Below are 16,175 nucleotides of genomic sequence, written 5' to 3'. Positions count from 1 at the left end.
CATTACTATTGTTTACCTTGCCTAAACGCTTAGCAAATAACATTACTGAAATTAATACTGTACTATAGTTTAATAGCCACTTGATATTTGTCATTTCTATTTTCTATACTTCCTAGTGTAACTTGATACTTGACAAAAATCAACACTTGATTGTTTTTTACCAGCTAATGTAATTAGACTCAATGATCAGCTTTGAATTTCCTGAAGTGTAAGGATATTGAAAGACTAGGTTGTAAAGCATGAAAAGCACACATAAGCTATCACTTATGGCCTTCATCTTTATACATTTGTCCAATTGAAGATTGGCTCTCTAAAAAATATGGACCAATTGCAGTGAGTTTTACAAGTAAACAAGCATAAAGACCAATCACCAAGATTAACAATAATATGTAGGTTTAGTAAATGACAACATTTGCAGATTGTAGAAACAGTAGTTGATCAAAGAATAAGCAAACAGTGCCATTGTCATGATGCTGTTTTCACAGGTACCAGTACGTACACAAGTAGATGAAGAAGTCTTAATTTAGTGTTTATAAAATATTCTAAATATAAAAGTATTTATTTCCTAACAACATTTTGTTCTTCCTTGTTCTTGTTTGTGGATATCAACTCCTTTGGGTTCTGCATCTCTTCCTGGTGTCTGAAATAATCATATGATAAATATTCAGTTTTTAGATGTATTTAACTTAATTTAATGTTACAAACATAGGCTTGCGGCAAGTCTGGCAAGCAAAGCCCATCAGCAGCTTGATAAAGAGCTAAATGTGAACTGTAAAACAAACTGTAGAGTGAGCATGAGCCAAAAAAGTGAAAAAACGCGATACCAGAGTTTTATGCGATATCTCTCAAGAAAATCATCGGATCCTCACCAAATTCAATAGTGCACATCTTCATAATGATATTGACACACATACAAAAGAACAAAAGAATCCATAGAGAATTGTAGCCTGTAGAGTGAGCACGAGTCTAAAGATATATACGCCCACCAGCAGCTTTGATTTTGAATAAAAATATTCAGCAGTACAGTAATAATCACCAGTATGAAATATTCAACCTTCAGTCAAACACTTCTTTGGAACTCTTTAGGGTGATACTGAATAATATTATAAGAACAAGAGCAATAACTCATACTAAATATTTTGCGATTTTTCTGATTTTCAATAGGGTTTATCCATGGGTGATAACCAACACTCACACCAAGTTTCGTCAAAATCCATCAAGAATTGTGCCTTCTAGAGTGTTTACAAGCTAAAATTGAACGCGTTTTCAAGAACAAGGGCAATAACTCATACTAATTATTTTTCGATCTTGCTGATTTTAAATAGGCTTTATCCTTGGGTGATAACAAACATTTACACCAAGTTTCATCAAAATCCGTCATGAATTGCACCTTCTAGAGTGTTTACGAGCGTTTCAAGAACAAGGGCAATAACTCATACTAAATATTTTTTCGATTTTTCTGATTTTTTCTGATTTTCAATAGGGTTCATCCTTGGGTGATTACAACCAACCATACCAAGTTTCTTCGAAATCAGTCAAGAATTGTGCCTTGTAGAGTGTTTACGAGCAATTGTGGACGGACGGACATGGGTGAAGGCAATATACGCCCCCATTTCATGTGGGAGTATATAAAGTGAAAAAAAAAACGAACGCGATATCAGAGTTTTATGCAATATCTCTGAAGAAAATCATAGGATCATCACCAAATTGAATAGTGCACATCTTCATAATGATATTGACACACATACAAAAGATCAAAAGAATGTATGGAGAATCGTAGCCTGTGGAGTGAGCACGAGTCAAAAAGTAAAGAAAAACAAACGCGAAATCAGTTTTATGAGATATCTTTGAAGAAAATCATTGGATCATCACCAAATTCAATAGTGCACATCTTCATAATAATATTGACACACATACAAAAGATCAAAAGAATCTATTGAGAATTGAAGCCTTTAGAGTGAGCACGAGGTTTAAAATGTGAACGGACGGACCGACGGACCGATAGGGGCAACCACAATATACAGTATAAAAATATTCTCCAGGCATATACAGTAGTATAAACATCAAATCCCGAAACTATCTAATGGCAATCTTCAACTACCCAAGTTTAACATCAGCGCTTGTTTTATTTAACATTGTACACATCTTACCTTATTTAATATGGCTTGTGCCAACTCCATAAAACCTTTTTCAACATTTATATTAGCTTTCGCACTGGTTTCTAAGAAGGGTATACCATGTTCTATAGCAATCTACAATTGAGAGTTTGAGTATTATTGCAACATTTGTGGAGTATGAACTTGCCACATATAAATAAATATCAGTTGATAGTGTCCATTTATCAAACATTCAGAAAAGTTAATGTACAAATATTAACACAACTTTCAGTACTTCGATCTCCTAAGATGGTTGAATTCATGTATCTTAATTTTAGGCATGTCCAGAAATGTCTAAATGAAGCATGCAAGCCATACAACCACAACAAGAGAGACAAGCTATCTTACCGCATTCCCTCTCTCTTTCGGTACTTGTCTTTTATCTTCCATGTCACATTTATTACCTAGTATCATTTTTTCAACATCTTCATTTGCATGCTGAAAGAAAAAAAAAACATTGCAACAAAATCAATAGTAATTGGTTATTTGGTATTATTATCCCAAACTATAGCTTTAATTTAATGTGTGGAGCTGAAAGGGATTGAAAAGAGGTATTCTAGCCTTTTATATGTAAGGGGACACCTTTGATTTCTATTTGGGACATTCCAATTCTTAGTCTAATGCCTGTGGTTCCTCAGTTTATTTCTTAATAAGGTGATTAATGTGATAACATATGACTTATTCCATACCTCGTCTATATTCCGTAGCCATTTTGATATATTCTCAAATGATTTGGCATTCGTTATATCATAAACTAGCATTATACCCATTGCACCTCTGTAATATGATGTTGTAATAGTGTGAAACCTTTCTTGACCAGCTGTGTCCCTGAAATGAACAAAATCAAAAAATTTATTGATACACATAACTATCTTCACAGAGAACTGTGTTTATGTGCACTATAAAACATCTTGACTACTATTTGATGTGGGATCATACTTAGTTAAATTATTAAAAGTTGAGTCATTTATACTTATATTTGCACCATTCTGATTAAATTTGAACTGTTTCTTAAACATATTCAAAATAACTCAATTGAGTTCAATGGTAATTATAATGCCTCATAATTTGAGATGTCTATTTACACATCCTGTCATAGGCATTGTTTGTTTGCCACAATACATCTTTGTGCAGCTGAAACTATTACTATATGTACCAGTACTCAATAAGTAAATACATGTAATAACTTTACAAACCACAAAAGTTGATTTTGGCTAACAATGCAGAAATATCATTTAAATTTTTTTTTTTTTTTTGGTACAAAAATTTAAATCAAAAAAAAGTTTCTCTCCACTGGTAGTCAAATTTGAAATTAAACTCTATTGTTTTCTTTAGGTAAATATGACACAAAATCAATGAAATGATGAAAATGAACCAGACAAAACAAGCAGTTTGACATTACACATCAAATTGTCCATGGAACATTTCTATCTAAAATCAAATGTATGGAATAAATTAATGGATCGATATTCATTGACAACCTTATGATAAAACAATCTAATGTAATTTATTCCATTCACTTACCATATCTGTAATTTGATTTTCTTTCCACCTAATTCTACTGTTTTTATTTTAAAATCAATACCTGAAATAAGAAAACCAGGACCATTAGAAGTCTAGGAAAACTCACAATGATAGTCACCATTTGGTCAAACATAGTAGAAGTAAATCAGCACTTAAAAAGATAGCTTGCCAGGCAAAGTAACATATGCCCACTACCAGCTGTCAGAAATGATAAATCCTTGGTGGCTTGATAATGAATTTTCAAGTAATCTTAAAATCATCTATAAGTCAAGGCAAAAGCCTGAAACAGTTCATCAAATTATCATCAAACAAGTCTCATTGCTGTACACACAAGGATAACAACTCTGAAACTGTTCATCCAATTATTACCAAAGTCAAGGGCAATAACTCTGAAACAATTCATCTGATTATTACCAATTTCGAACTTGACGGAGATCTCATCAATATATTATATGCATACCAAGTTTCATCAAGATCAGATAAAACCTGTAGTCTCTATCGTGCCTACAAGCCATATTTGACACGTTTATAATAAGTCAAGGGCAATAACTCTCAAACCGTTCATCCGATTATCACCAATTTCGAACATGACTGAGATCTCATCAATATATACATGCAAACGAAGTTTCATCAAGATTAGAAAAAACTGTATTTATTCTCTATCATGCCTAGAAGTCAAATTTGACATGTTTTTATTAAGTCGAGGGCAATAACTCTGAAACCATTCATCTGAGTATTACCAATTTCGAACTTGACCAAGGTCTCATGAATATATACATGGTATACCAAGTTTCATCAGGATTGTTTAAAAACTGTAGCCTCTATCGCGCCCGCGTCTACAAGGAATGTGGACTGACAGACGGACGGACCAACGGCGACAGCAATATACGTCCACATTTCCATGTGGGCGTATAATGAAGAATATTCATCTTTAACTTATCTTATCTTGCATTTAAAGGTTTTTTCAATGAGTTTTTGCAGTCTTCATCGTGAAATACATAGTTCTTCAAGCCAACACGTAGAAGAAGATGCCCTTTAACTTTCGTGAAAGTTTCAACATGAAAAACCCAATTGTTATGTCACAATCGATAAAATAATTTTTAACGGTTACGTTAGTATTTCATTTTGCTGTTCTGGAAAATAGCGACTACCCTATTATGAGCATGTTATTTTTAGATATCAGTGATTATCAGAACTCAATTTTGATTGGACCAATTGAACCAATCAGCAATAACTATACATATTTCCGTCCGGAAGACACGGTAGAAAATAAAAGTAGCGATCAACTTCGTTATTTTCATTACTCATTATTGTGATTTTGTGAATTTTGCTATAATGATATCAATCCATAATTTACATGTAACAACCGGAGAGGTACACAAACGATTTTTATATTTCTGATGGAAAAACTCATTGCCATTTGTAAACTTGTAAATTTGTAAAAATCTTTTGCGAATGTCTGTAGTCTCCGAATTCTCTTCCCAGACGCCAAGAAGCCATTCATGAGAAAACACTGGCCTCGTATCAATTACAATATCAATTACAATACATCAAATTTGATGTTTTCAACGATTCCTCAGCGGCCAGGTATATTTATAGAAACTATATAAAAGGTTTCATATGTTCATCAGTCTCATTAATCATAAAAGCATTTTAGGTCGAAAAATATTTTTGCCTAAATCAACCAAAATCTGTAGAAATGTACCCCATAACGTATCTGAAAGTTTTAACTAAAAAAATCCAGCTATTAATTTTTGAACACCAAATCTTTACATAAAAGGTTATGTTACCTTTTAAAGTTTGTTATGCTTTTTGCAAGCTGTTAGAAAAGTACTGTATGGATTTAAAATAAAATAAAATAAACGCTTAATTGTAGAGAAATATGTCTCCTACGTTTTCTAAAGATTTCAAGTAAATATAACAAGCTGTTATAGCCCCAATCACCGAAACTAGGTCAAACTGCTTAAATAACAATTAGTACTCTCAGTTTTTAATTAACCCTTTTTTAAAACAAATTCAGTTTGATAAAGAGGAGACAGATATTGTAGCATACTGTAGAAATATTTTCAGGCTGATTTAAGATGTTTTTGATAATGAAAATGTTTTACAAAAACAACGGAATGCCCCTTTAAATCTATAATTGTCCAGCTCATTGTGTAAGCTTATAGACATATAAAAAGAGCATAAATTCTATTAAAAGATAAATAAATATATTCTAAATTAAGTATCTATGTACGTATGTTTAAGCTTACAGATTTAAATAGGAATTAAGTAGGTCAATAAAAATCAGCTGATACATAACAACATATTTGGGAATATTAGTCATACAATGTTACTGATAAACGACTATAAGAAACTATTTTAAAATGTCAAAATATTCTGATATGCATAGCTCATTTGAGAATTTACCAAATACCTTTTTACAAAAAAACATATAGATCTAAATGACTACTGTCTGACCACATTGAACTATGAATTGAATTTTTTCTCTCATACATAAATATTCAAAATAAAATTTTAAACTTTATGCAATTTGTCTTACTTTCCTTTCAAAAATTCATGAGACAATCGTTTGATTTTTGGACTGAAAATTCCTCTAAGCTTATAAAAATTATGTTTACACTTTTCCAGTGGTTGACATTTTCAGAATACCAGTTAAAACGGTAACATGTCAAAACGGTAACAATTTTTTTTTAATAGTCAAAACGGTAACAGATCTGCCAAAACGATAACAAGATATTTAGGTTAAAACGGTAACAGATCTGCCAAAACAGTAACAAGAAATTTGGTTAAAACGGTAACAGATCTGCCAAAACGATAACACAATAATATGATTTATCATTAATATAATCAGTAAGCTTATACAGTGTATATGTGATATCCGACATCTGAGTATTCCAACATTCCCCGTAATCCGACATCATTTTCTAGTCCCAATTGATTTTCTTCTTAGGCTAGTTTAAAAAAAACTCTGAGTACTCCGACACTCTGTGTATTCCGAATTACGACACTTAGAAAAATCTGTATAATCCGACATCTATTCATCTTAATCACTTATCGTCAATTAAATAATCGCTTATTTTATTGATAATCCGGATCAAATCACATGAAAACAAAAGATGGCTGAAGTAAATTCTGCTTATTAATCTATGCAACTTGACCAATCTTTGTTACGCATTTTTTCAAAATTCTCAAGCTAACAATTTTCATCCAACAAAGCGTGCCCGTACTGATGTGTCTCTGGATATTGAACAGCAAATTATCGGAAATTATGAAAAAGTGCTGCGCTCTTCGCAGAAATATTTAGCTATGAAATTTGGTTTAAGTCAAACAACAATAAGCAGTATTTTTAAACGTAAGGAAGAATTAGTTAAAAAGTTTGCTGACAATATTAATTCCAATAAAAAACATATGTACAGTTGCTCAAAATATGAACATTTAAGTAATAGTAACATATAAAACTGAATTGTCTTTTATTATTGTCTTATTATTAGAAAGGTACTGTAAAATGTGGGTCACTGGGATATAAAAAGTAACACATTCACATGTTAAAAAATGTCTAAGCTTTGAGTACTCTGACACTCTCGCTAATCCGACATTATTTTAATGTTTATAGATACTGTTAGCTTGGTATGTAGGTAGATTTCTTTTAATCAACAATCGAGAGTACCAATTATGACCAAAAAGTCGTGAGCTTGATTTCTAATCAATAATTGCTTCGATAATATTTAAAATGTTTTCATAACTTGGATTGAAGGTGAGAATTTGTTGTCGAGTTGAGTTGTTTTCGAGTATGAGTTATTATGAATAAATTTTATTTTGTTACCGTTTTAACCATTTGAAATATCTTGTTACCATTTGTTCAGATCTTTTACCGTTTTAACTAAGTTTGTGTTCACTGTTTTGGTAGATCTGTAACCGTTTTGACTATCAAAATTTGTTACCATTTTAACTGGATACCCATTTTCATCAACCCAAAAAAGACAATCGAAGACTCTTTGCAGCATTTTGTAACTGTTATTCCAATTCATATGAAAATTATTGCCAAAATTCAATTCAGAAAACAGTGTAAGAAAGAAACTGAAAGGAGAAGTCTAGGTCTAGATAGAAATTCAACAACAGAAAGTTTGGCTATCAATTTCGATTCTTTTCGTTTTTTTCTCGTTATTATGGCGAGAGTCATGAAAATTTCATGACAAATACTTACCTATTGTGGAGATAAATGTAGTATTAAATGCATCATCTGAAAATCTGAAAAGCAGACACGTCTTTCCAACTCCGGAGTCACCGATTAATAAAAGTTTGAATAAAAGATCGTATGTTTTTTTCGCCATTCTGTCTGTCTGTTCAGTTGTGTCAAATGCAATATGGCGACTGTAGGGAAACTTGTCACCGAAATAATATGGATTTCTAGGTTGGCTTGCCTTAGTGATCCGCACTGAAACTATTTGTTGAAGTCTTAACTATATCACAACTTTGTTATTAGCCTGATTAATTAACTAATCACTTTTTATAGCTTTATGAGTCAATATATCACACTGTGGACATCCACAAATTACTTCTGCGACTTATTTACGTCATTTCCTTTTCCGGTAAACATTAACGTAAAATGGGAAGTAACTCCGTTATGGTTATGCTTAATTCTGACCACTTTCAATCTGAATTTATAATTATTTAACTTTTGCAAAATTATCTGCAAAGGTTGATCATAGCAACAGAAATATCTTTGATCGACTAAACCCAGAAAGATTTATAGAAGGAGTACTTATTGAAATCGATATTTATTTGAAACATTGAGCTAGTTTCGATGCACTAGAGAGTCAGGACCACAAGGTTTTCACCTACCCGAAGTTTATCGTGAATATGCACCACATGTCGACTGAAAATTCTCTTCTGTAAATAAAAATAATTAGTTTTGCATGTGGTATTTTGCTCATGGATTAATGTCTCAACCCAATATTGGTCGGTTAGTATACACAATTCTTTACGGATTTTGACGAAACTTGTTGTAAGTGTTTGTAATCAGCATTGCCATCGGTGAACTCTATTGAAAATCAGAAAAATCGTTTTCAGCCCATAACAATTCTGAAAATAATAATTTTCTGACTTATTTTGGAAACTTTGCCACGACAGTAGTATTAGGCTATAGCCTGCTCTTTTTTAATTTCCAACTGTCGAGGGATCTTTAACGTGCATAGCCTCGGTTTATGGTCATGAATATCCAAACGACTAGACGCTTTTTCCATGTCAGCCCCTCTAACCTCCGGGTGGAACAATCCGAAGGTATTATTTCGATTTATGCCGGGATTAAGGTTAGCGAGCAAGCGTCTAATTCACTGGGCCACAGCACCTCCCTTCCAGTGGGCGTATATTACCTAGCCTGGCAAGCCATCTTTTTAAATGTGCCCACATCTCATGCTTATTGTCCACTGGCAGCTTTGATTCTAAATAAAAAATTTGGGCTGCATAGTAACAATCAGCCGTATGAAATATTCAACCTGCAGTCAAATACCTTTTTTGCACTCTTTGGGCTGAACAATATTACCACGTTTTGTCAAAATTCCGACAAGAATCGAGCCTTTAAGTGTTTACAAGCTAGAAATTGAAGGCGTTTTCAAGATTGAGGTCAATAACTCATATAAAATAGTTCTCAATTTTTGTATTTTCAGGAGGGTTCATGAATGGGTAATTACAAATACTCAAACCAAGTTTCACCAAATTTCGTTAAAAAACTGTCGAGAAGTGTGCCTTCTAGAGTGTTTACTAGCCTAACTCATACTAAATTTCGGATAGGGTTCCCCCTTGGGTGATTAGGCTACAAACACTCAAACCAAGTTTTGTCAAAAGAATTGTGCCTTCTAGAGTGTTTACGCGTTTTCAAGAACAAGGGCAATAACTCTTTAAATATTTTTCAATTTTTTCGATTTTGGATAAGGTTCATCCTTGGGTGATTACAAACAATCATACCAACCAAGTTTCGTCAAAATCTGTTAGGAATTGTGCTTTCGAGTGTTTACGAGCGATTGTGGACAGATGGACCGACCGACATAATTGCCGAACAGCAAAACTCATTATTTTGAAGGAATATGTGTTACATTCTTTCGAAATCAATTCCTTATGGTTTTTTGAATTTCTTAAATAATCTAATTAAAATGAACAATCTCCCCCAAAATTGTGTATTGTTCACGATGAATGAAAAAAAAAGGCGAGAAAGAGAAGGAAAAAGGCGAGGAAAAAGGCGAGAAAGCGAGGAAGGAGACGAGGAAAAAGGCGAGAAAGCGAGAGTAAAGATGGCGAGAAGTCCAGAAAGCGAGGAAAAACCCTCGCTTTCTCGCCCTTTTCACGCCTTTTCCTCGCTTGAATCTCGTCGAGAGTAGATAATGGCCACAGCCGGCTTCCATAAATATCCCCATCCCAAACACAGCTTTGGAAATATTGTGGAGCTAGTCAGTTAACGGTAATTTACTACGCGCTTTGAGTTTCATTATAATACCTGCGACCACTGGTGTTAAATTGGAACAATCATGTTTAATAGTAAGATTTGTGTCAAATCCCATTCCCTAGATTAGACTGTCTTAGAGATTCATTCCAAATTCCGGGCTACATCGGGTTTTCAGAATGTATAGGCCTATAGATTTCTCCCTGCTTTATCCCACCAAATTTTGATTTGGATATCAATGATGATTGTAACTATTAATTTATTGTCATTCCCAGATTTCTGACAGCCTTTGGCCGAATTTAAGGCCCGATTTTTAGGTCTTTTCTGACCCAATTTGGAGAATTCGGAATTTTACACCCACTGTGGTTATCACCTTTGCTGTAGACAGCAATATTATAGCGAATATCACATTTATATGTTATATTTTTCAAACAAAATTTCCTTTTGGTCAAACTATAAGAATTTGCCCCAGATGTTACGTCCCTGGTGGATGCATCGGTCGTGACACATTGTGATCAGCTTCCGCCTTAAGTTGATAGTAGGCTAATCGGTGAATAAACATGCTTGCCAGTCAAACTGAGACCGTCTATATAATATAAGGTTTATGTTAGCCTGGATGATCATTTAAAGTTCGTCATGCTTGCCACCAACACCATTTTCAATAACGAAGTCACGGTCACTGATAACGTTTGTATGAACAATATGATGTACATCTTGAATTTCAAATTTTTCAGATTCGATATCTAGAACTTCAGACATCTCTACATATTCTTTTTTATCAGAAAAATTAACACCGGGTAACTTAGGTCGAAACCTCTTGTTGATTTGAACTAAAAACTTCAACAAGTTTGGATACGAAAGATCCCCATGTGCACTCTTCATGTATTGAATAGCATTATATTGTGGATCCTCTATATTGTCACTTTCAGTAGTTAGTACCATGACTGTTGGAATATCTATATACACATCTTCTAATCCAAGTTGTTTCAAATCGCTGGTGCTAGGATTAATCATGTGCCCAAAATTGAAAAACGTCTCCAGTTTCATTGCCATAACTTTATAAATTGGATCAATTTCTTTTATTTCTGAAAAAAAAGCAGAAAATTTGCATCATTCGTTGAGACATATATGATATAGGTATTGGCACTTAGAGCGATAGAGCAATTTCAACTTACTGTACCCGAAATTCAGGCGTTCGGTTGTAACAGCAATAAACAAAAGTGATGAAAGTGTCAATTTCTATGTCGGACTTATCCGAAAAAAAGAACGACTTTGACCAAACAAAGGCCTAATCTACATGGAAGGTGCTTTGACTGTGTTGTAACTTCCTTCAATGCGTTTAAACAGATACTAGTTTCATAAGTATTTTGGATAGTATTACGATGTTTCTCCAACAGATATAAAACTGGTTTGTACACCCACTTGATTTCTAATCTAAAATCTAAGATAGCTTACCATGAGAGGTAATATACGCCCACTGGCAGCTTTGATTTTAAATAAAAAATATTTGGTAGTACAGTAACAAACCAGTATGAAATATTCAACCTTCAGTCCTACACTTCTTTTGAACTTTTTGAGGGGATACTGAATAATATTACAAAGTTTCGTCAAAATCTGTCAAGAATTGGGCATTCTAGAATGTTGCTAAAACTTGAACGCGTTTTTAAGAACAAGGGCGATAACTCAGATTGAATATCTTCCGATTCTTCTTATTTTTGATAGGGTTCATCCTTGGTTGATAACAAACATAACTAAATATTTTTCGATTTGTCTAGTTTTCGATAGGGTTTAACACTCACACAAAGTTTCGTCATAATCAAGAATTGGGCCTTCTAGGATGTTTAAGTGATAAAAATTGAACGCGTTTTTAAGAACAAGAGCAATAACTCATACTAATTATTTTTCGATGTTTCTGATTTTCAATAGGGTTCATCCTTGTGTGATTAATAACACTCACACCAAGTTTTATCTAAATCCGCCAGGAATTGTGCCTTCTGGAAGGTTTACGAGCTAAAAATGAGCCTTTCAAGAACAAGGGTAATAACTCATAATTATATTTTCCGATTTTTCTGATTTTCGATAGGGTTCATCCTAGGGTGATAAAACACATTTACACCAAGTTTCGTCAAAATCTGTCAATAATTGAACCTTCTAGAGTGTTTAAAAGCTCAAATTGAACGCGTTTTCAAGAACAAGGGCGATAACTCATACTAATTCTATTTAGATTTTTTGTATTTTCAATAGGGATCATCCTTGGAAGATAGCAAACACTCACACCAAGTTTCATGAAAATCCGCCAAGAATTGCACCTTCTAGGATGTTTACGAGCATTGAAAGAACAAGGGCAATAACTAATACTAAATATTTTTCTATTTTTCTGATTTTCAACAGGGTTCATACATGGGTGATTTGGTGATTTGTGCATTCAAGACAATTATGGACGAACGGACCGACGGACATGATGACAATATACGACCCCCATTTCATGTGGGCGTATAAAAATTTGGAATAACTCTCATAGACGCTCTTTGGGAAGCATGTGCCTTGACGCTTCTACTTTGAACTTTGAAATCTCAAGCTCGACAATCTTTGCCCTCACTCCCCCCCCCCCCCCCCTCCACTAAGTCAGCCTGACCTCTATTGTACCCCTAATCTCGGGAGGCTGGCCCGGCCACTGTTACTTTACCTGTGAAAATTATAACAGGAAATCTAGAAGGGGTTGACATAAGACAGTCAACAATAAAATCTTCTATTCCCATATTCTTTACATCCAAGATGTAATTTGGTATAGATTTTAACGCTGTTGTTTTTGCTTCGTTCGGATTTGATGTTTCAATCATATACTGTTCCTTGCTTGATCTGGAACCATATGGGTATACACGGGCTTCCTTGCCATCTTTTATATTATATTCCTGAAAAGGTAAGAAATTTATTAAATATTTAACTAGAATGTTTAACAATTAGTCTACTATGTAAAAGAGTGTTTCCACTTTGACTAAGGTCAGCGCTTTCAATACAATTTAATTAAACTTCTATGGGCAGAGCAAAATTATCATCCTCATGAATAACTAAAGTTCGTTTGTAGAAATAACAATTTAACACGCTAAAGATAGCTTGCTAGGCAAGGTAATATACGCCCACTAGCAGCTTTGATTTTGAATAAAAATATTTAGCAGTACAGTAACAATCACCAGTATGAAATATTCAACCTTCAGTCATACACGTCTTTTGAACTCTTTAGCGCAATAATGAATAATATTGAGTATGAGTTATTGCCCTTGTTCTTGAAAACGTGTTCAATTTTTAGCTCGTGAAAACTGTAGAAGTCAAATATTCAATCTTCTGAATAATAATTCTTCTGATTTTCAATAGGGTTCATCCTTGGGTGATTACGAACATTCACCCCAAGTTTAATCTAGAGTGATTACAAGCTAAAAATTGAACGCGTTTTCAAGAACAAGGGCAATAACTTATACTAAATATTTTTCGATTCTTCTGATTTTCGATGGGGTTCATCCTTGGGTGATAACGAACACTCGTGCCAAGTTTCGTTAAAATCCATCAAGAATTGTCCCTTCTAGAATGTTTACGAGCTAAAAATTGAACGCGTTTTCAAGAACAAGGGCAATAACTTATACTAAATATTTTTCGATTCTTCTGATTTTCAATAGGGTTCATCGTTGGATGATTACAAACACTCATACCAAGTTTTGTCAAAATCCGTCAAGAATTGTGTCTTGTAGAGTGTTTTTGTAGAGTGTTTACGAGCAATTGTGGACTGACCGACGGACGGACATGGGTGACGGAAATGTATACGCCCCCCCCCCCTCCCCCCATTTCATGTGGGCGTATAAAAATAACATAATACAGAAATATTAGGTATACAGTCGAGTAACCTAATTTCGTGGAAACCTATTATTCGTGGATTTCCGGAAAGGATTAATAATTTACATGTGCGACCTCGCGTGACCTCCGCATTTGCTTGTTTTGATAAACATGGGTTTTCTCTACAATATCAGCAATATATATATACAATATAGTAGAATGAATCCATTAGTTTAATCCAAGGTACAATGTATTAATGTATACTTTGACAAATACAAAATGGCGGATTTCACTTATTACCAAACGTCACCATTTTTTATCGGCCGAATTTCCTTATAATCCCAAGCGGTAATTGGAATTCCAAGTGTCGTCTGCTAGAATATATTCCAACGAATGAAGTCACGTGATCAACTAGCGGATTCTGTGTCAGCAGAAAATTTCTATGGAACAAAGTGGACCATATTCTTATGTTGTTTCAGTGACTTTTAGCAATAAATCAAATAATAATTTGATTTTGTCAGTAACTATTTTTTTTTTATCGTGGTTCTTTGAAGGAATTGTCACTAGTTATAATGAATTGATATTATAGATGAATACTAAGAGAAGTTAATTATACCACCCGGTATCCATACAACGTGTTTTTCTAGACTTATTTATAGATCAAACATTGTACACGAAAATAGGTGACGCTTGTTGCCGCTGTTGGTTGCTCATGAAATGTGGGTCAAAGTGAAGGATTCATAAAGAAAATCGAAATAAACCAATTTTAATTATTTTGTAGACTATCTGAGGAAATATCTAAGACATAAAAAAAAAAAATTCGTTTTTTTATCTTTGACGAAATTCGGTGTTGAATCCTTATATCCACGAAAATAGGTTAAACCACTGTATAAATTATGGGATCTATGTTTAGTAGTACATGTACATTTACACCACATGATACGTTTATAACGTGGAAACATGAGTATAAAATGTACTTACAAGTTTTCCTATTAGTTCAGGTTGTTCGTTTATATCCACCATACCAAATGATATAACTCCTCGAACACCTACGGCCATGGTCTTCCATCCTCTTTTTATCGTTCCAGAGTGAAATAACACTACCCAAGCATCCTCAGATTTTAAAACTTTTTGAGTAAAATTCTTTTGAGTTAGGGGGAATATATCTTTAAAACTTTCGTGTTTTTCAAATCGTTCACTTCTTTCGCTAGATTGAGTGTTTATCACACTTATTTGACATACAGCCGTTAACACACAGAGTTTTAACCACATATTTAAATTTCTTAGACCACTATATTAAACCAAACCAAGGTACATCGGCCCTGTACGAATGTCCGATCTATAATTCAAATATATCACTAACAAACCGGTATTTTCACAACAAAGTACCTTTCAATACCGGAACTAAAATTGTGAGACACTCTGTTTACCCTGTACATGTCTCAACAAAATATATGTCACTTTTGTGTATTTATAGCTTTAAGCCATCCGTGTCAACCCTTGAATTATTAATAGGGCCTATCTGTTGACATGGACAGACTAGCGTGTTGACTAGAAATAATCTATGATATATTTATATTTACAAGCAGACGATATATGTACATAATAATACCAACTCTCTGATATAAAAAAAAAATTTTTCAAATTTCGGCATCCCACTGTCTGAAAATATTCTGCCTAACAGCATGCAAATTTGAATGTCATATTCCTACACGTGACCGGAGATTAATTCTTCAATTTGCTTGATGATTGCTTTTAACGTTCAAAATTACAATTTTGTTTTTTACACTGTTTTCCATAGAAATTTAAATTAAAAAAAAATATATTTTTTAAGCATTTAAGACCCCTAAACGGCGTTTAAATATCAAATTTGAATATGCCATAATATTAGCGTAACATTTAGCTTCTGTAAAATAATTGGTTGACAAAAAAAGTCTAACTAGTCTAATCAAAATTAATAAGCAGAATATATTGGAATGTTGAATCAAGTAGCTAGGCCTATTAAGAAATCTTCCAACTGTATAGCATTACATAAACCTAGGTCTACTTTCACGTGGTGACAGGTGGAGTTGTTTCACGAAGTCGATCTTGGGTTAGAAATCATTGATATTATTAAGGCTACCAAATAGCCTTTACATGGTTTTGTGTAAAGAAGAACTGAGCACAAGAACATGCCATAACGGGAGTATGTTTCGGACTATTTAATGAAACTGTTATCAGCCAATTAGAAT

The 16,175-nt window shown here is 33.6% G+C and overlaps 2 protein-coding genes across 2 annotated transcripts; both read right to left on the bottom strand.

Moving 5' to 3' along the window:
* Positions 1–565: 565 nt before the first annotated feature.
* Positions 566–8,246, bottom strand: LOTGIDRAFT_205560 (hypothetical protein; the record flags this gene model as incomplete). The annotated part of the gene is made up of 6 exons (XM_009045668.1): positions 7,888–8,246; positions 3,681–3,741; positions 2,846–2,984; positions 2,505–2,594; positions 2,151–2,252; positions 566–640 (listed from the first exon to the last, which is right to left on the bottom strand). The coding sequence occupies exons 1-6, from the start codon at positions 8,012–8,014 to the stop codon at positions 566–568; spliced, it is 594 nt and encodes a 197-aa protein (XP_009043916.1). The 5' UTR covers positions 8,015–8,246.
* Positions 8,247–10,362: 2,116 nt separating this feature from the next.
* LOTGIDRAFT_227992 (hypothetical protein) lies at positions 10,363–15,458 on the bottom strand. Its single transcript, XM_009045667.1, has 3 exons — positions 14,926–15,458; positions 12,806–13,031; positions 10,363–11,204 (listed from the first exon to the last, which is right to left on the bottom strand). Exons 1-3 carry the CDS (start codon positions 15,214–15,216, stop codon positions 10,744–10,746), a joined length of 978 nt encoding a protein of 325 aa, XP_009043915.1. The 5' UTR covers positions 15,217–15,458; the 3' UTR covers positions 10,363–10,743.
* Between the last annotated feature and the right edge of the window lie 717 nt (positions 15,459–16,175).

This window comes from Lottia gigantea (assembly GCF_000327385.1).
Source record: "Lottia gigantea unplaced genomic scaffold LOTGIsca_1, whole genome shotgun sequence".
NCBI classification, from domain to species: Eukaryota; Metazoa; Mollusca; class Gastropoda; family Lottiidae; genus Lottia; species Lottia gigantea.
The sequence above is the reverse complement of the archived record's forward strand: the minus strand, read 5'-3'. Positions and strand labels throughout refer to the sequence as shown.